Source organism: Pagrus pagrus (genome assembly GCF_965226575.1).
Source record: "Pagrus pagrus genome assembly, chromosome: 3".
NCBI lineage: Eukaryota > Metazoa > Chordata > Actinopteri > Spariformes > Sparidae > Pagrus > Pagrus pagrus.
In genome coordinates, this window is record NC_140187.1 from 2,896,893 (window position 1) to 2,916,433 (window position 19,541).

At 38.0% G+C, this 19,541-nt stretch overlaps 4 protein-coding genes and 1 long non-coding RNA gene across 6 annotated transcripts in view; 1 reads left to right on the forward strand and 4 right to left on the reverse strand.

The window, feature by feature from the left end:
• The window catches only part of LOC311255408, a 109,335-nt gene that overhangs the window by 51,947 nt on the left and 37,847 nt on the right, over positions 1-19,541 (forward strand). The window lies entirely within an intron of this gene.
• Positions 922-1,966, reverse strand: LOC311254802 (odorant receptor 131-2-like; the record flags this gene model as incomplete). The annotated part of the gene is made up of 2 exons (XM_084348801.1): positions 1,856-1,966; positions 922-1,680 (listed from the first exon to the last, which is right to left on the reverse strand). Exon 2 carries the CDS (start codon positions 1,669-1,671, stop codon positions 922-924), a length of 750 nt encoding a protein of 249 aa, XP_084204927.1. The 5' UTR covers positions 1,672-1,680; positions 1,856-1,966.
• LOC311254803 (odorant receptor 131-2-like) lies at positions 4,334-5,378 on the reverse strand (the record flags this gene model as incomplete). Its single annotated transcript, XM_084348802.1, has 2 exons — positions 5,268-5,378; positions 4,334-5,092 (listed from the first exon to the last, which is right to left on the reverse strand). The coding sequence occupies exon 2, from the start codon at positions 5,081-5,083 to the stop codon at positions 4,334-4,336; it is 750 nt and encodes a 249-aa protein (XP_084204928.1). The 5' UTR covers positions 5,084-5,092; positions 5,268-5,378.
• LOC311254804 (odorant receptor 131-2-like) lies at positions 7,411-12,248 on the reverse strand (the record flags this gene model as incomplete). Its single annotated transcript, XM_084348803.1, has 5 exons — positions 7,411-7,425; positions 7,724-7,761; positions 7,903-7,980; positions 8,932-9,724; positions 12,099-12,248. 5 exons carry the CDS (start codon positions 12,246-12,248, stop codon positions 7,411-7,413), a joined length of 1,074 nt encoding a protein of 357 aa, XP_084204929.1.
• On the reverse strand, positions 16,158-18,326 carry LOC311254805 (odorant receptor 131-2-like; the record flags this gene model as incomplete). The annotated part of the gene is made up of 2 exons (XM_084348804.1): positions 16,158-16,952; positions 18,171-18,326. 2 exons carry the CDS (start codon positions 18,324-18,326, stop codon positions 16,158-16,160), a joined length of 951 nt encoding a protein of 316 aa, XP_084204930.1.

Below are 19,541 nucleotides of genomic sequence, written 5' to 3' on the forward strand. Positions count from 1 at the left end.
GAAACTGTGTTCTCCTATGTTAAAGACCGACATTTTGTTTGTGTCTCTATTTGCACCTGATGGAGAAGAGTTATAGTTACTTATTTTTTTACAAAATATGAATGCAATGTGTCTTTAAAGCATCATTTTATTTGATCTGTGCCAGTGTTTACATAATTAAATAAACTACATTTTTTGTTGAAAAAGCTCTCTTAGGGCCCATGTCCACATAATGTTCTTTCCGAGTGCCAGCATGTTAAATTTTTCGCCCAGAGAAAAGGCACAGTGCCCAGCGTCGCAAATCTCTCAACCTTTTAGAAAGGTTGCTCTTTTCTTTTTCCTGGCGATAATATTCACCATATTTTTCTCTCCTGTCGATCATGTCATGCAACCACATGACAATGGTAAATGGTCTGCATTTATATAGCGCTTTTCCAGTCCTCTCGGACAGCTCAAAGCGCTTTACAACACATGCCACATTCACCCATTCACACACACATTCATACACTGATGCCGGAGGCTGCCATGCAAGGCGCCAGCTGCTCATCAGGAGCAATTTGGGGTTCAGTATCTTGCTCAGGGATACCTCGACATGTAACTAGGGGGAGCCGGGATTCGAACCAGTGACCTTCCGATTACTAGACGACCCGCTCTACCTCCTGAGCTACAGCTGCCACCAATGATCTGAAAAGAATGCTATGTGGACATGGGCCCTTGAAGCTTTTTATTGTCTTTTATATTAGTTAGTGGGTTCTCACATTTATGAAAATAACACATAGTAAAGAATCTGTTCTCTTTTCCTCAATTGTTTTCACTGCTAATGATTAATTAGGGCATTTACAGTAGACAATTTCTTTTTGTGTTTGAAACATTATTGGGATGTGAACAACTCTAAATAACTCATTGTTCATGTTAGAGAAGTAAGTTTAAACTTGATATGGTCTATAAGCATATAAGTCTGTATTGTTGCAGGAACTTTCTGAATGTCTTGTCTCGTAGCCCATAAATTACTGGACTGATGAGTCGAGGCAGGACATGAATAAGTACTGAGACAGTAAAGCGAATGGCCAGTATCCCTCTTGGGAATAAGTATGTCAGACCTTCTATCGTAAGATCATGAACGTAGGTGAGCATACACAATATCAGCTGGAAGCCATGGAGGAGGACAGTGTTCCTTGCTTTCTTTGCATCTGCAGCAGCTGCCTTTGCAGCAAAAAGGATCCTGAAGTATGTATAGAAAAGAGTTATCCAAACAATGACCATTAACACTATGTTGGAAATAGTGCTCTTCTCTGCGAGACTGGGGTTTCTGAAAACATTTTTCGAAAGACAAAAAACTCTTGAGTGTAGGAATTTGAGGGATTCTGTTGCCAGTGTGAAAAATAAATCTGTTAAGATTGACATTGTACCTATAACCCACGTCAGGCCGATCACAACATACGCTTTTTTGACTGTACAGATCTGGGTGTGGCGTAGAGGGAAGCATATGGCGATGTAACACTCTACTGCCATAACAGCTAGTGTTACAGGATTGTTTAGACTTGCAGGTATACTAATCATCAGCAAAAATATACAGAAGGAGACATTAAGAGTGAACACGATGTAACTCAGGACTTGAATAAGGGTGAATAAGGTCAGCAGGATAATATCATTGATTACCAGATGGATGTACAGGATGTATCGAGGGTTCATATTGAAAACCTGCAGGCAAAACAGAATTGTTTAGGATATAAGAGGAAAACAAGAGAAACAGTGCCACTGAGTATATGAGAATACAGTATATGACATGTTGCTTATCCCTAAGGCGATGAAGTAAATGTACACTTAGCATAGTGATATATGTATGCACAATGTATTTCCAGAAATCAATCCAGACCTGATGTTTCCTGAATGTGTGTACCAGGACACCATTGACGTAGTTGATGGAGATGCAGAGAACCACAGTAATCACATTCTTGATTATAGCTATGTTTAAGCTGTCCCGATAGACAACTGCTGTGACATTCCTGTCCGTATTTGAAAGGCTCATGAGTCAACTGACAGGGTCCTTCAAACCTTCAGACCAGAGACAGCTGTTGGTTAAGTCATTAGAATGTGTTAATAGAACAGAATTGATCAGCAGGCCAGGTACTTTGCCAGAAAACAAAGCAAAAATAGCACAAAAAAAAGAAGCATGTCTCATAAATACAAAGAATGTGACAAGTGTTGTAAAGTGCGTTGTATTTTCATTAATACTTACACAAGAATCTGCCACAAATCAATTACACTTTCAAAGATGTGATGACAAATAATTTCTAATCAGATTCCTTTTCATCAGTGCACTCAAAATCTCTTCACAGAATATATTATAGCTGACTGCAATTAAGCTGCTTCAGTGTCAGGATCCTGGTATTGTACATGCTGGCTCATTGCCATAACTTAATGGGACACATGAATAAAACAAAGCCATGATTAAAGTTATTACTAACACCTTTTTTGTTTTTCTTCTTAGTAAAAAACAACCTTTTGTGAGTAAGACATTATATTATTTAAGTCATCCAGTTTGTCATCCCAGTGAGCCAGCATGCACAAGACCAGCACCATGAAATGAGACAGTGAAAGGTTCAAACCAAATTAAGAAGAAACTTTTCTAACAGTTATTTTGTATATCCTTCAATATTCAGAGAATCAGTGTAAACATCTACTGTACAAGATGAGCCACAAACACAATGAGAGTAAAATAGAAATGTCTACAATTCTGTATTTTGTCTTGTAATACACAAAGAATAACACAGAATATGTTCTCACCTTGACAATAGTGATATACAGTATGTGAATGATACATACACTAAGTGAGATGTCTGGCAAATTACTTAATATATAGTAGTCGAAGACAAATGTCTTGGGATCAAGAACAGTCACAGCCCTGTGTGTTTGTGAGTAGGTGTCAGTTGGTTTGCATCAGGGAAGGCCTGAAGAAAATTAGGCAGATTGTGCAGTGTGCTTCATAAGTTCAATGTTCTTCATTTTTCCTAAAATCTTAATAATATATAATGTGTGTGTGTGTGTATATATGTAGCGGGTCGGGCCTCTATCTCATGAGCAGTTCATGGGCACAGGCTTAATTTTTAAACCCTTGCTGACCACTATTTGGGACTACGTTCCTCCAATCGTACAACGTCCATATTCTTTAGATTCCTCAGCAGCAGATCAGCTGTTTGGGCTGGACTTTCTGCATCTGTCTGACGGCAATGAAAAAGCACAAAAAAAAATCCAAAAATAGCGTCCACCTTAAAACTGATGTTGACTGACTGTAGGAAACAGGAAACTTGTTCTCCTGTGTTAAAGACCGCCATTTTGTTTGTGCCTCTATGAAATCATCCTTCTCCTTTGCAGCCGATGGACAAGAGTTATAGTTACTTTGGCTCTGAGAAGCCTTAGTCAGTTGGACAGAAACGTAGATCGTTTTGGGGCATTTGTCTGTCTGTCTAATTAAGCATGAATGAGCAGAAAGAAATGCAGCACACGCTCCAAGTCCCAGACAAGCTGCCGTTTACCTGGAGGTATGAATGGGGATCAGGTGCTCCAGGAGCTGGACTAACAGCTGCCTCAGTTCTTCAACACAATGCAAATAAAAGGATGAAAGGGTTCACGTTACACAATAATTTAGTTACCACAAAAGCAATAGCAGAGAATTCAAGCAGGGATCATTTGCACATGAGTAAACATGGTTGGTAGATTTCCTAGCTGTTTGACTTTTTGAATTTGCCTTGTGGCTCTACAGTGGTTTATCAAACTGCAAATGAATAGCTAAAGCCGTTGCCTGTGTGTTTCTGGGATTTACTTGCAGTCCAATCTTGTTTAATCCAATTTGAATGTATGGTTTTACATATTTTGATAGTAATGCCATTACTTGTTACTGTTGTGATATTAAAGGAATCCGTAAAATGACATTTTTAAACGCATTGCTAATGCCAGTGAACTGAACACATCACTCTGGTCTCACCCTTGTTTTTTCTTCTTATAAATAATTCTGTTAAAATAATACAAAATATGAATGCAATGTGTTTTAAAGCATCACTTTATTTGATCTTTGCAAACCTTTCACGGAAATTAAATAAACTCAGTTTTTTGTTGAAAAAGCTCTCTTCGGGCCTGTATCCACATAATGTTTTTTTCTGAGCGCCAGCTTCTGTTGTTCAAGTGTTTGCCCAGAGAAAAGGCGCAGTGCCCTTTTTTCCATGCACTCCGCCTTTTTTGTGCGGTCACTCCGAGTGCTTCAAGTAAAAAATCTCTCAACTTTTTAGAAAGGTGCAACACTAAATAACTAATTGTTCATGTTAGAGAAGTCAGTTTGAAACGTAATATTCACAATCTACAAGCATATAAGTCTGTATCGTTGCAAGTACTTTCTGAATGTCTTGTCTCGTAGCCCATAAATTACTGGACTGATGAGTCGAGGCAGGACATGAATAAGTACTGAGACAGTAAAGCGAATGTCCAGTATCCCTCTTGGGAACAAGTATGTCAGACCTTCTATCGTAAGACCATAAACGTAGGTGAGCATGCATAATATCAGCTGTAAGCCATGGAGGAGGACAGTGTTCCTTGCTTTCTTTGCATCTGCAGCAGCTGCCTTTGCAGCAAAAAGGATCCTGAAGTATGTATAGAAAAGAGTTATCCAAACAATGACCATTAACACTATGTTGGAAATAGTGCTCTTCTCTGCGAGACTGGGGTTTCTGAAAACATTTCTTGGAAGACAAAACACTCTTGAGTGTAGGAATTCCAGGGACTCTGTTGCCAGTGTGACAAATAAATCTGTTAGGACTGACATTGTACCTATAACCCACGTCAGGGCGATCACAGCATACGCTTTTTTGACTGTACAGATCTGGGTGTGGCGTAGAGGGAAGCATATGGCGATGTAACACTCTACTGCCATAACAGCTAGTGTTACAGGATTATTTAGATTTGCAGGTATACTAATCATCAGCAAAAATATACAGGAGGAGACATTAAGAGTGAACACGATGTAACTCAGGACTTGAATAAGGGTGAATAAGGTCAGCAGGATAATGTCATTGATTACCAGATGGATGTACAGGATGTATCGAGGGTTCATATTGAAAACCTGCAGGCAAAACAGAATTGATTAGGATATAAGAGGAAAACAAGAGAAACAGTGCCACTGAGTATATGAGAATACAGTATATGACATGTTGCTTATCCCTAAGGCGATGAAGTAAATGTACACTTAGCATAGTGATATATGTATGCACAATGTATTTCCAGAAATCAATCCAGACCTGATGTTTCCTGAATGTGTGTACCAGGACACCATTGACATAGTTGATGGAGATGCAGAGAACCACAGTAATCACATTCTTGATTATAGCTATGTTTAAGCTGTCCCGATAGACAACTGCTGTGACATTCCTGTCCGTATTTGAAAGGCTCATGAGTCAACTGACAGGGTCCTTCAAACCTTCAGACCAGAGACAGCTGTTGGTTAAGTAATTAGAATATGTTAATAGAACAGAATTGATCAGCAGGTCAGGTACTTTGCCAGAATAAGAACAAAAAAGAAGTGGAGCATCTCTCATAAATACAAAGAATGTGACAAGTGTTGTAAAGCACTCTGACCAATCAGTTGATTGGAAAAGAGATATAGAAATGCAAGTCCATTTCCATTTGGACTAAAATCGTCTGTAAACGGTGACTTCCTGAACAAATTATATCTGTAAAATCTTAAATTCATCCATACCATCACTTGCACTGAGTATTTATCCACAACACACAGAGTTTTAGTTACTGTTGGGTAATGTTGTATTTTCACTTGATATTTACACAAGAATCTGCCACAAATCAATGACACTTTAAATGATGTGATGACAAATAGTAATCAGATTCTTTTCATCAATGCACTCAAAATTTCTTCTCAGAAGACACGTTGACATGTCACAGTATGAAAATCAGCTGTAAATAACAAAATAAATGATGGCTGACTGTCATTTAGCTGCTTCACCGTCAGGATCCTGGTATTGTACATGCTGGCTTATTGCCATAACTAAAGGGACACATGAATAAAACAAAGCCATCATTAAAGTTATTACTAACACCTTTTCTTTTCCTTCTAGGTAAAGAAAAACAATATCTTGTCACTCAGACATTAAAAATAGACACTTACCAAGTTAAGAATTATGACTCGCCAGCAGTAAAGCACCTGTGGAACAAATAACAATAATGCTGCTTCTGTTGCATTAAATCATTCAGTAAGTCAGCCCAGTGAGCCAGCATGCACAAGACCAGCACCATGAAATGAGGCAGTGAAAGGTTGAAACCACATTAATAAGAGACTTTATAACAGTTATTTTGTATATCCTTCAATATTCAGAGAACCAGTGTAAAGTGTATCTACTGTACAAGATGAGCCACAAACACAATGAGAGTAAAATAGAAATGTCTACAATTCTGTATTTTGTCTTGTAATACACAAAGAATAACACAGAATATGTCCTCACCTTGACAATAGTGGTATATGTGAATGATGCATACACTAAGTGAGATGTCTGGCAAATTACTTAATATATAGTAGTCGAAGACAAATGTCTTGGGATCAAGAATGGTCACAGCCCTGTGTGTTTGTGAGTAGGTGTCAGTTGGTTTGCATCAGGGAAGGCCTGAAACAAATTAGGCAGATTGTGCAGTGTGCTTCATAAGTTCAGTTTTTCAAAATTACATTTAGTTGTTTTCTGTTTTACAAAAATGTTTAAAATCTCATATATTTAACATTTAACATATTTTTTTAAAGATGTATATTTATGTTTGTTTATAAATATGTGTGTGTATATGTATATATTTATATACTTGTATGTATGTCTGTATTTATATATGTATATATGTGTGTGTTTGTGTGTGTGCGCGTGCCTTTTATATATTAGGGCTGTCAATCGATGAAAATATTTAATTGCAATTAATTGCATGATTATCCATCGTTAACTAACAATAATATAGTCATTCCAAAATGACAATCCAAAACAATGACGAATACTGTCCAGAATATTCTCCATAATAACCTCAAAGGTACTGCATGCTCAAAAAACATGCTGAAAGCATAACATGGCAAACTCAAGTCCAACAAGCAACAACAGATGGGCATATTGACTTTAATGTAAATTTCCTTAGCAATACTCACACAATAAAGTGTCCAACTTTACATTTGTTAAGGTTAAATAAACAATGTTAATCGGCCTGCAAGCTGTAGCCACACATTTAGCTATTGCTCTTAAAAGTTTGTCTTGTAAACTATCCACCGTGTTCTGCCTTTTGAGGGGAGGAGGGCTCTCTGCATCAGCTGTGTGGCAAGCAAGTGGTATTTGAGATTGATGTACTCCCTAGCCCTAACCCTAACCCATTTTTTCCAGGGACAAAAAACTCACCTGAATTTCACTAGCTGAGCACCCACTGCGAACAGGGGAACAACAGCAAATCAAAATAACACAATATAATGTGTAAAGAATAATATAGCACAAATAAATTCAGTAATCAGTTACTGTAATGTCCTGAGTAACTTTACCACACTCAGACAGCCAAGTAACACAAAGAGACCTCACCAGAGAAAAACTTATTATATGGCGTCCCTCAATGTACGCAAACGCACGAGGGACGGTCCAAACAAGCGGCCACTCACTGCGAACAGCGAGTCGGCGGGGCGAAACAAAACAATATAAGTACAAACAGCAGAACAAAACCGTTCGCTTACCAACGCTTGCCGCTGACCACCGTGCTCTACCAGGACACCTGTAACAACGAGCAGGAATAAGCACGTCACGTCGCCAATAAACACGACACTCACCAAACCACACACAATCCACAGGGACCGTCGGCACCTGCACCGTAGTGTTGGATTGATAGTCGGGTCCTGTAAATGATAATACTCACGGTCTCGGATGAGGCGAGTAAGGCAAAGAGGAGGAGGCGATGTCACTGGAACCTCTTGTAGACTGTGAGCCACGCCTCCTAAGGTCAGTCATATGACGTTGACATAAGGTCTTGAGGATAGGTAGTAGGATGGCATCATTCAAGGTGAAGACCGTGGTGACGGTCTGAGTGAGGTCGAAATAGATCGTAAGTTATGCCTATAACTATGGATCTATGAGACCGAACGATGACCGTCACTATTCTCTTGTCGTCCAAGGTGAAGACCGTGGTGACGGTCTGAGTGAGGTCGAAATAGATCATCAGTATGTGTGTGTGCTTCTGATCTGAAACACACTTTTTTGGTAGAGCTAGACCAATAAATCAACCAGGTTAAAGGTCAATGTTTTAGATTTTTACAGGAGAGGATTAAAAAAAACCAAATCAGTTGACTTCTGACTTTAAACTCAGAATTCAGACTTTTTTCTCAGAAAAAATAAAGTCATAATTCTAAGAAAAAAGTTTGTTCACAGCAGATCAAAAACTGAATTGAACTGAATATATGACAGGCCACCTACAGTAACTCATATGTTGTGTATATATATATGTGTGTGTTTTGCCACGTGAGTGTGAGAGCAAAAAATTATTGATATTTCCAACACCTGATTGAGCAGTAACATTTAGCAAGGCACACAACTGTTATATGTTTTATATTATGTTATATTGTGGGTATTTGATTTATTTTCTTGTCTTATTTCCAGTATCTTTGGTTTATTTTCAGATCTCATTGTACAACAGTACCTACTGTAAAAAACACTGAATAACTTGACATGTTGTACAGCTCCTGCTTATAATGTGCCGAGCACATAAACACTTACAATTTCATTTCCAAAAATGTATAACAGTCGTGTGTCTGGCTAACTGTTTCAATGTTTCAATTTATCCGCTACTTGCCTGAGTGAAGTGATTAGTGTAAAGGTAAAGAAAACACTGGGTAAGCTGCAGAGACTGAGGAGTTTACTTGTTAAACCCTGTGGTTGACAAAAGTTTTACCAGTATCACCCTGGTTTGTTGTTGCATTAGTTCTCACTTTACACAACAGATGCCTTTTCAGGTACTTCCTGAAAGTATTGTCTCGAAGGCCATAGATAAATGGACTGATAGATCGTGGGAGCATCTGTACTGCAATATAGAAGGCGAAGAGGGAGTCTGTAAAATTCTCCGGGAACCATTGCTGCAGAACATATTTGAACTTGGGGGTCGCATATGAAGCCATACAAAGCAGCAGCTGAAACCCATGGAGGAAGATTGTGTTTCTGGCTTTCTTTGCATTTTTGCTAGCCGTTTTTGCGGTGAAGAGGATCTTGAAGTAAGTGTAAAAGATGGTGATCCAAACTATAACTAGAAATACTAAATATGTGTAAATATGCCTGTTCTTGGTGATGATGGGATGTGGGAAGACATTGTTTCTGAGGCAGAACACTCGTGAATAAAAGAAGTCCAGTGGCTGTGTGGCCAAAGTGATGAAGAGATCAGACATACCAGAAAACATGGTTGTCGTCCAGATTAAACCAATCAGCATTAACGTTCTCTTGACGGTGCAGATCTGCACATGCCGAAGGGGGATACAGATGGCTATGTAACACTCAACCGCCATGCAAGCCAGGTTCAGAGGAGTGTTTTCAGTGGTGAAAACAACAAGCAGCATGATGACGCAACAGACAGAGACATTTATTTTGTAGATGGTGTAGCTGATGACAAACAGCATGACGGTCAGGGTCACTTGGATCATGTCGTTGACCACCAGGTGAATGAAAAGTATATACCGAGGATTCGTGTAGAAGATCTGGAGGGTGGGAACAAAAGCACAGGTTGTGAGACCAAGTTTGAGGTCAGAGCACTCAGCTTTAAAGGGGGACATCATATGCTCATTAGGTCTCAAAAGCAGTGTTTGCCATTCATAAGTCTATCATTTACAATCAACCGCTACCTATCTTTGCTCTCTCTAAATTAAATATATGTGTTATATTGATGTAAGAGTTATAAATAGTTCAGCTCGTTTGCTGCATCTGTTCCCCAGCTCAGACTACTGATTTGCTGAACAAGTTTCCATTTTGTGGTGGTTCACCAAAATCTGATGTTGGGTCCATTGACAGCTAGTTGAAAAGATAACTGACCAATCAATGAACAATAGACAATGAAAAATAGACAGAAAAATGGCCACAAGCTTTTCAGGTTAGGTGACTTACAGACGTAACAACTATAAAGCTGAATATTATCATAAGAAAAGCATTAAGTCAACTTCTCCCTGTAACTGTTATCGCAGTACATCACTTTCTCCTGATCAGGAAAAAAATAAAGCAACATATTTAATGGTGGTTATATCTATATATCATCTTTTAATTGATACGAATGCATTTAAAGTCATATAATTGAGGTATGATTATGAAAATAAAAAACAAAAGATGACCCAATTTCATGAAGTCTGAACACTTTCAAACCCTCAGAAAGTCTCAATGTTAAAGAGTCATGTCTCTCAAACTGTCCATGTTTCAGTTCGGAAGAAATATTTTTGCACTGAACAGATTTAAAATGGTTCTTCAAAAACCAGAGACAATCCAGGCTTTTCCAAATATAACAAAGTGTATCAAACAAAGACGGAACTATTTAAAAGCCTCTGTTATCATGGCTGAATAATTTAAAGGCTAGTCATTAAAAAAGACAACATGGTTTGACACTCAGTCTTCATCAGGGTCCCAAAAAACAAATGTAAAAATGTAACTCTGGGAAATGAAAATATAAAAAGTCAGCAGGTAAAAAAGATTCACATTGAACTTCTATCATACTGATAAAATATCAGTCCATTCAGAACACAGTTCAAAGTATCACGTAGTTTCCTGCAGGTGGAACTTACCTTAGTTAATGTGTTTAGACCAGCACACCAACAGCTCAGAGTTTAGTTTAGTTTAGTATCTTATGTACATGATCTAAGTTATGCAGCAAACATGCTTTTTTTTAACCCTAAACATGATCTTGTCCTACAGCTAACCAAAGGCTTTGACGCCTCCATCGAACCAAACTGATGTTAACCACGCTTTAGTCCTTTTGGCCTGTTGTTGGTCAAGCGGTCATTTCTGGAGTCATTGGCAACTGATCTCTTCTGTTGTCCATGAACTGATGCTTACTCTGGGCTGACTTTACAAAACAGGTTCCTTTTCAGGTACCTTCTGAAAGTCGTGTCTCTTATGCCATAGATGATTGGACTAATTGATCTTGGCAGGATCTGTGCAATGATGTAACATGCGAACAAGGTGTCTGTTTGACTCTTCGGGAACCATTGCTGCAGAACATCTTTGAACCTGGGGGTCGCATATGAAGCCATACAAAGCAGCAGCTGAAACCCATGGAGGATGATCGTGTTTCTGGCTTTTTTCATATCTTTGAAACCTCTTCTTGCAGCCACCAGAATTCTGAAGTAAGTATAAAAGATGGTGATCCAATCTATAACTAGAAATACTAAATATGTATTGTCCCTCTTCTTGGTGATGATGGGATGTGGGAAGACATTGTTTCTGAGGCAGAACACTCGTGAATAAAAGAAGTCCAGTGGCTGTGTGGCCAAAGTGATGAAGAGATCAGACAGAACAGAAAACATGGTTGTCGTCCAGATTAAACCAATCAGCATTAACGTTCTTTTGACGGTGCAGATCTGCACGTGCCGAAGAGGGATGCAGATGGCTATGTAACACTCAACCGCCATGCAAGCCAGGTTCAGAGGAGTGTTTTCAGTGGTGAAAAGAGCAAGCAGCATGAAGATGCAACAGACAGAGACATTTATTTTGTAGATGGTGTAGCTGATGACAAACAGCATGACGGTCAGGGTCACTTGGATCATGTCGTTGACCACCAGGTGAATGAAAAGTATATACCGAGGATTCGTGTAGAAGATCTGGTGGGTGGGAACAAAAGCAGACAGGATGTGAGAACAAGTTTGAGATCAGAGGTCAGGTGACTTACAGACGTAACAACTCTAAAACTGAATATTATCATAAGAAAAGCATTAAGTCAACTTCTCCCTGTAACTGTTATTGCAGTACATCACTTTCTTCTGATCAGGAAAAAAACAAAGCAACATATTTAATGGTGGTTCCACCCAACAAAACATCTGCTAACATGAGCTCTATGCAAGGCAGAATTACTGAAGTGGAGGAATACTCGACCTGGTGTTTGCTGAAGATGTGAATGAGGCTTGCATTGATGTAGTTTATGGAGATCCCGAGAACCACAACGATCACATTCTTGGTCACAGCTTTAGTGAAGGAGTCTCGATACTGTAAAACCACCGTCATGTTGGCAGATGAGACATTCATCTCTTGAAAGCTGAGGAGAAAAGAATGATCAAGATTTTTCAGTTCAAAGTAAATATTTGCAGTGATTATATATAATAACAAATGACCTTATGAGACAACACTGATTTTAGCACTTCATTTTTTCATTTTCAACTTTCTGAAGATCAGAAACAGATAAACTAAAATAAGGTAGAGCAAATAACTTATGATACTTTTTAGATGTTTTGTCAAATTTACACAAAAGCAAAATTAATTCAGAAGAAATGACAGCAAGACACCACCAGTACACATTATAATTAGTAATTATTGCAAACTCTACGTTGGTCTTCTCTTTTTTTTGAGACAACATGAGAACAAAGTCACTGAAATCAGTTCATACAGAGGATCAGAGCAATATTTGAAAGGTAAATATCTATATATCATCTTTTAATTGATATGAATCATGTCTGAACACTTTCAAACCCTCAAAGTCTCAATGTTAAAGAGTCATGTCTCTCAAACTGTCCATGTTTCAGTTCGGAAGAAATATTTTTGCACTGCACAATTTTAAAATGGTTCTTCAAAAACCAGAGACAATCCAGGCTTTTCCAAATATAACAAAGTGTATCAAACAAGAAAGGAACTATTTAAAAGTCCTCTGCTATCATGGCTGAATAATTTAAAGGCCAGTCATTAAAAAAGACAACATGGTTTGACACTCAGTCTTCATCAGGGTCCCAAAAAACAACTGTAAAAATGTTACTCTGGGAAATGAAAATATAAAAAGTCAGCAGGTAAAAAGATTCACATTGAACTTCTGTCATACTAATAAAATATCAGTCCATTCTTAACACAGTTCAAAGTATCACGTAGTTTCCTGCAGGTGGAACTTACCTTAGTAAATGTGTTTAGACCAGCACACCAACAGCTCAGAGTTTATATGTGATGCTGTGACAGATAATCTCTGGTGTATGAATACTCGAAGAGGTGACCACGCATGGGTACAACGTGTGTGTGTGTGTGTGTGTGTGTGTGTGTGTGTGTGTGTGTGTGTGTGTGTGTGTGTGTGTGTGTGTGTGTGTGTGTGTGTGTGTGTGTGTGTGTGTGTGTGTGTGTGTGTGTGTGTGAGTGTGTGTGAGTGTGTGTGTGTTCATACATTTAATCATCTTTAACTTTTATTGTTTTTGTTTTGTTTGTCACACAAATGTGAATTTTTAAAAGATGCAAATCTGCATTTGCACTTTGATGAACGTTGGAAACTTCAAAGCAGAGGCCTCATGTACAAACACAGCATTGACACGTTTAAAAGTCCATACATGGGTGACGTTTTGTGATTGGGCTGTAATCATCAATATAACATTTTCATCTGAGAAATTCATACAGAAATACCAAAGGTACATTAAAAAGATAAATATTATTTCAACACATAACCAGAAAACTTACAATAAAAGGAATTTCATATCTCTGAGCTGATTCTCGTTGATATTTTGCCCAGAGCTGCGTATCCTATTGTATAAAAAAAACATTATAATGGTGCCAAATTACAACACATCTGAGTTATCATGTTGCATTGAATTGATTTGAGTATACCAGAAACAAGCCTGTGTCTGTAAAACATGATCTAAACCAAAATCCACTTGAATAACTTATAAGAATGAGCAAATAACAATCAAGAATATGAGCAAGCAGTCAATGCCGTCTGTTATCAGCAATTTGTGATTCACTGCATATTTTGGTCGGTCACAAAATAGTTCTGAGGTCTGATTCCCCGCCATTTTTCATATCATTGTAACTCATATAATTATGAGTTATAGTGATTTTGTGCTGTTGGCCCGTTGCTGGTCAAGCGGTCATTTCTGGAGTCATTGGCAAACGATCTCTTCTGTTGTCCATGGTGCTCACTCTGGGCTCACTTTACAAAACAGGTTCCTTTTCAGGTACCTTCTGAAAGTCCTGTCTCTTATGCCATAGATGATTGGACTAATTGATCTGGGCAGGATCTGTGCTGGTGTTCAGCATAGTTGTAGGTGACATGGGGTCTGATGGATGGGCTCAGTAATAAACAAAGGTTTATGAATAACAATTTATTGCCAAAAAAGAAGTGCTCAAAATAATCTGTCAACCTGAATAACTACAAGAAATACATTCAATAAAATCTTTACATCTGAAAATACATTTTTCAATTTTCAAAATGTCTTGAGGGCCATATACTTCAACTCTGAAACAAAAGTTGCGTTTTTTTTCTCAGCCTTTTGTAGTTTGCCTATTTGGACATGTGTTGGTAGACTAGTGTTGCAAATGCTAGGAAATGTTAATGTTGCCAACATTAGCTAATGAACGTTTGCGTTACTAATGCTAAACATTAGGGGGCAGTACATTATGCTGGGTGCGCACTGCAGCCATTATTACCCCACCCCCACCCCCCCACTAACAACTACCAAGAGTCTTGATCGTTGACGAAACACACATTTATGCTGTTATAACTGTATAACTGTACATAAAGAATATTTACACAGGGTCAGTGTCGGGATTCCCAAATCCTAAGAGACTTCTCCCAGTGCGATCAACTCTGTCCCTACTACACAGCAAGCTAGCCCAGCTAATATTAGCGCCACAGCAGCAGGTTCCTCAGCCAGGATGCATGGTAGTAGCTTCATCTTTAACTTGTCATATGGTAATAAAATACATTTTAGGAGTGTTTCTTTCAGCAAAAGTAGTTTGTCAGTTAACAGCTAATAACAACAACTGTTTTCAAAGCGGACAACCGGATAATCACAAAAGGCATCCAGTGTTGGATTTATCGATATTGATTTATTTTACAAAGTCTCCAAAAAGACACTGCAGTTCAAGGCTGGATTATAAAGCTACTGAAAGCGATACGATTGCGGCTGAGGCATCGTTGGGAGGAAAAAAAGTTTCTGGACATAGAGGAAGTGTCTTAACACACACATTTTTGGATATTTTATGTTATCAGGCAAGGTACAATACCAAAAGAGAAACAAAAAACAAAAGAACCCAAAACGGTCTGCTCTACCACGAGTATATTTATATCAGGTCACATACAGCTGACTTCATCATCAATTAAATTAATCACAATATGAGATGTGTTGATCTATATAGTGATATTTAAAGCTAATTTTATTAAACTGTTTCTAAACTAACATGGACAAGCAATGTCGGCCTTCTTGTGTAAGGATGGCCCAAATTCTTCCAACTTAGACCAAACCCTTGTCTTTGCAAATATCAGATGAGAAAGTCAAGTGAATTACTGGGACTGAGCAGTGCATGAGTGAGTTTACCAACTAAAAGGGAAAATTAAGTTTTGTTGCATCATGACCAATGTTATTATTGCAAATAAAGTGAAGAACCTTGTGGGATATGTTAGGAGACAATAACCCATTTGAAACAGCCCCTCTAGTTTATTTCAGATGGGTTTCTTTAGCCAGTCCCAGTTTAGCTCACCAACAATAATATTTCATTATACTGCAGCTCAGCTGCTTTAAACAGGACAGGTTGGGATGGCTATACCAAGTTACACTTAATGATTTGATATGTGCTCAAGTCTAGGGGTAGACCAGTTATCGGTCCTGGTTGATTATCGCGCCGATATTCAGCAATTATGCAGATTGGTATCAGTGATGTTTCTCACTGGTTGTTTGAAATTTTGACACAAAGAGTTTAATGGTTACTGTGAATTGATATCAGTTTTCAGTCTCCTTGATTTCAAATAATCGGTATTGGTATTTGCCCTAAAAAAACACATTGTCTATTTTCCTACTCATGTCACATTGCCTTGTGAGGCTGCTGTAAATTGACCAGAACAACAGCTGTTGACAGCTTAGTTACAGAGAAACTTTGTGATTTCTCAAAATTGATTGTTTTTTTTTTAATGAATTTCAGCATTCATTCAGTTATTTTGATGCAGCAAAATAAATATTTTTGAGCGCTATTTTAAGAAAGCATTGTCAGTGTTGTCTTAGGATGGACGTTTATGCTACATAGGAGATACCTTTTGAAGTACATCCTGAAAGTTTTGTCTCGTAGCCCGTAGACAATAGGACTTACAAAGCGAGGGAGGATTTGGTTTATGATAAACAAAACAAAGTATATGGCACTTAGCCTTCCCGGGAAGAAGTATCTGAGAACCTGATGTAGCATAGGTTGCACATAAACCATCATACACAACAGCACCTGAAAGCCATGAAGGAGAAGAGTGTTTCTAGCCTTTTTAGCATCTGTGTTGGCAGCTTTGGCTACAAACAAAATTCTGAAGTAAGTGAAGAACAGAGTGACCCAAACCCCTACCAGAAACAACATGTGGGATGCATCCCTCTTCTTTAAACTGTACTTGCTCCGAAACACCGTATCCCTATAGCACATCACTCTTGAGTTTATGAACCCCAGAGGTTCGGTTGCAAAAAGGATGAAGACATCTGGCAAGACAGTAAATGAACTACATGTCCAGATTATGCCAATTACAATGTATGTTCTTTTGACTGAACATAAGTTGTTGTAGCGGAGGGGAATGCAGACAGCAATGTAGCACTCAGCTGCCATAAAAGCTATGTTCAGAGGGGTGTTTTGTGTGGTCATAATGGCCGGGACCATGAAGAGACAACAGTGGTAGACATAGATGGTTTGGAGGGCGTAGGTGGTGATGAAGAGGGAAATGCTGGTTGTCAGCTGAATCATGTCGTTGAACACCAGGTGGATGAAAAGGATATAGCGTGGGTTCGACTTGAAGATCTGAATTGTACAAATCTAGAGTTAGACTGTAGTATAACACAAATCCATAACTGCTTTAAAGCTGAAGGGATTAGTGCATTAATTGATTAGTGCCATAGTAGATAGTAGTTTTTCCTATCATTACTCATATAATTGTAAACTCATGCTTTTTTATGCTATGTAAAATATTAGAAAACTGAATATTTTGGATTTTAGACTACTAATCAGACACTTCATATATCAGTATGGGCTCTGCAGAATGACATAGGAATGAATAATCAAGAAAATAATTGATTATATAACAAAGACAATAATTTACAGTAACATCCTTTTTGTGCATACATTGAATATTAAAGGGGCAAATTGTAAGAATTTTAGTTTAAAACAGTAAAAAAGAACTTGAAAATGATCAAGATCATGCAACCAAATAAGTTTGCGACACATTTCAATTGACTCTTTAATGCACGTGCATACAGTATATGCGCCCATATACCAATATCCTTATATATATCCTATATATTTAATTCCTTAGTGTACAGCCTCCCACATGAATCTAATGTAGTCCATCAACTCAATACACTCCAGTATTATAATGAACTTGAACACCTGTCAATCTGTAAGCCTGATAATCAATACTTTCCCATAAAATCCACCTGTCTTACTAACATTCATATCGTACATGTGCCTTGACTTGATTAGAACCGCTATGGCAGCTACAGTTACCAGCTGTAAGGTGATATGCTGCCCCTGATTTGAGCATAAATTCAACTTGAATTCTTACACATTGCACCTTTAACATTCAACCATGGTCGTGTCACAGACTGTATGCACACTGGAAGAGAAGGTCAAACAGTATAAAAGATCACTTTCCCTCTTTGTTACCTCCATTACAGTATATAACAGACAGAATGAGGTGGTTTAAGTTAAAGGAGTAACATTGTTCTATCCTAGTTTTCTGTTTAAAACACACATGCAAGTTAGAAAACAAAGTGGGGCAAAGGAGCTAGAAAGCATGATGTTGACAGCAAAAACAATGTGACACTTCTTACATTAATGTGAATTCCAACTAATTTGATAATACTTTTCAAACCCACCTGTTTGTGTGAAAAAGAATAGAAGCAAGCAAAAGAAAAGAGGGGAGAGCTGCACAGTTTCATACACATCATACACATTGTACTACCCTATTTACCTTTCTTATCTAACTCTTAAAAAAACTACTGGATTCAATGAAATACGCACATGATGTTTGCTGAATGTGTGGACCATGTTGGCATTGATGAAGTTGATGGTGATGCCCAGGACAAAAACTGTTAAATTCCTGCCAAGAGCTGTAAGAAACCTGTCCAGGTAGTTCACAGCTCCTGTCACATTGCTTTCCACAGGTGTGAAATTCATGTCTGCAGTTGATGAACTTAATTAAAAAGCAAAGGACACAGCATAATAAAATGAATATCATGTAAAAATCAACACCTTTACAAGGTTGCAGAAGTAGTCAAGTGAAGCAGATAGTTCAGTACTGACCTGAGATAATGTATTGTGATCTGGAGATTGGAGTCCACATCAACATGACTGTGCTGTTGCATGAGTTTATAGAGAAACAGAACATCAGTATGTGTGTGTGCTTCTGATCTGAAACACACTTGTTTGGTAGAGCTAGACCAGGGGTCTGCAACCTGCGGCTCTGGAGCCACATGCGGCTCTTTTGCCCCACTGCAGTGGCTCCCTGTGGCTTTGACATTTTACATGAAAATGAATTTTATATATATATATATATATATATATATATATATATACACGTGTATATATACATGTATAAATCATTTATATATACATATATAATTCATTTTCATGTAAAATGTCAAAGCCACAGGGAGCCACTGCAGTGGGGCAAAAGAGCCGCATGTGGCTCCAGAGCCGCAGGTTGCAGACCCCTGGTCTAGCTCTACCACATATATATATATATATATATATGTGTATATATATGTGTGTGTGTGTGTGTATATATATATATTATATATATATATATATATATATATATATATATATACACGTATATATATATGTGTATGTATATATATATAAATTCTTTTATTTCATAAATGCACCAAGACATGGCATCATTGAAATGGCCCACTGCAGAGTTGCCACATCATGTGGAATTATAAATGAATGCTCATTGAGGCTGATTAATAATCTTGATAGGCTAATTTAGGCTTTCTAGGCCGTGTTACCTTCATTATGAGACACAAATATGTTTTGCGGCTCCAGACATATTTTTTGCAAAAATGGCTCTTGATCGTTAAGGTTGCTGACCCCTGAGTTAGACCAATAAATCAACCAGGTTAAAGGTCAATGTTTTAGATTTTTACAGGAGAGGATTAGAAAAAACAAATCAGTTGACTTCTGACTTTAAACTCAGAATTCAGACGTTTTTCTCAGAAAAAATAAAGTCATAATTCTAAGAAAACATTTTATTCACAGCAGATCAAAAACTGAATTGAACTGAATATATGACAGGCCACCTACAATAACTCATATGTTGTGTGTATATATATGTGTGTGTTTTGCCACGTGAGTGTGACAGCAGTGCGATAGGTTGTCACAGGTTTC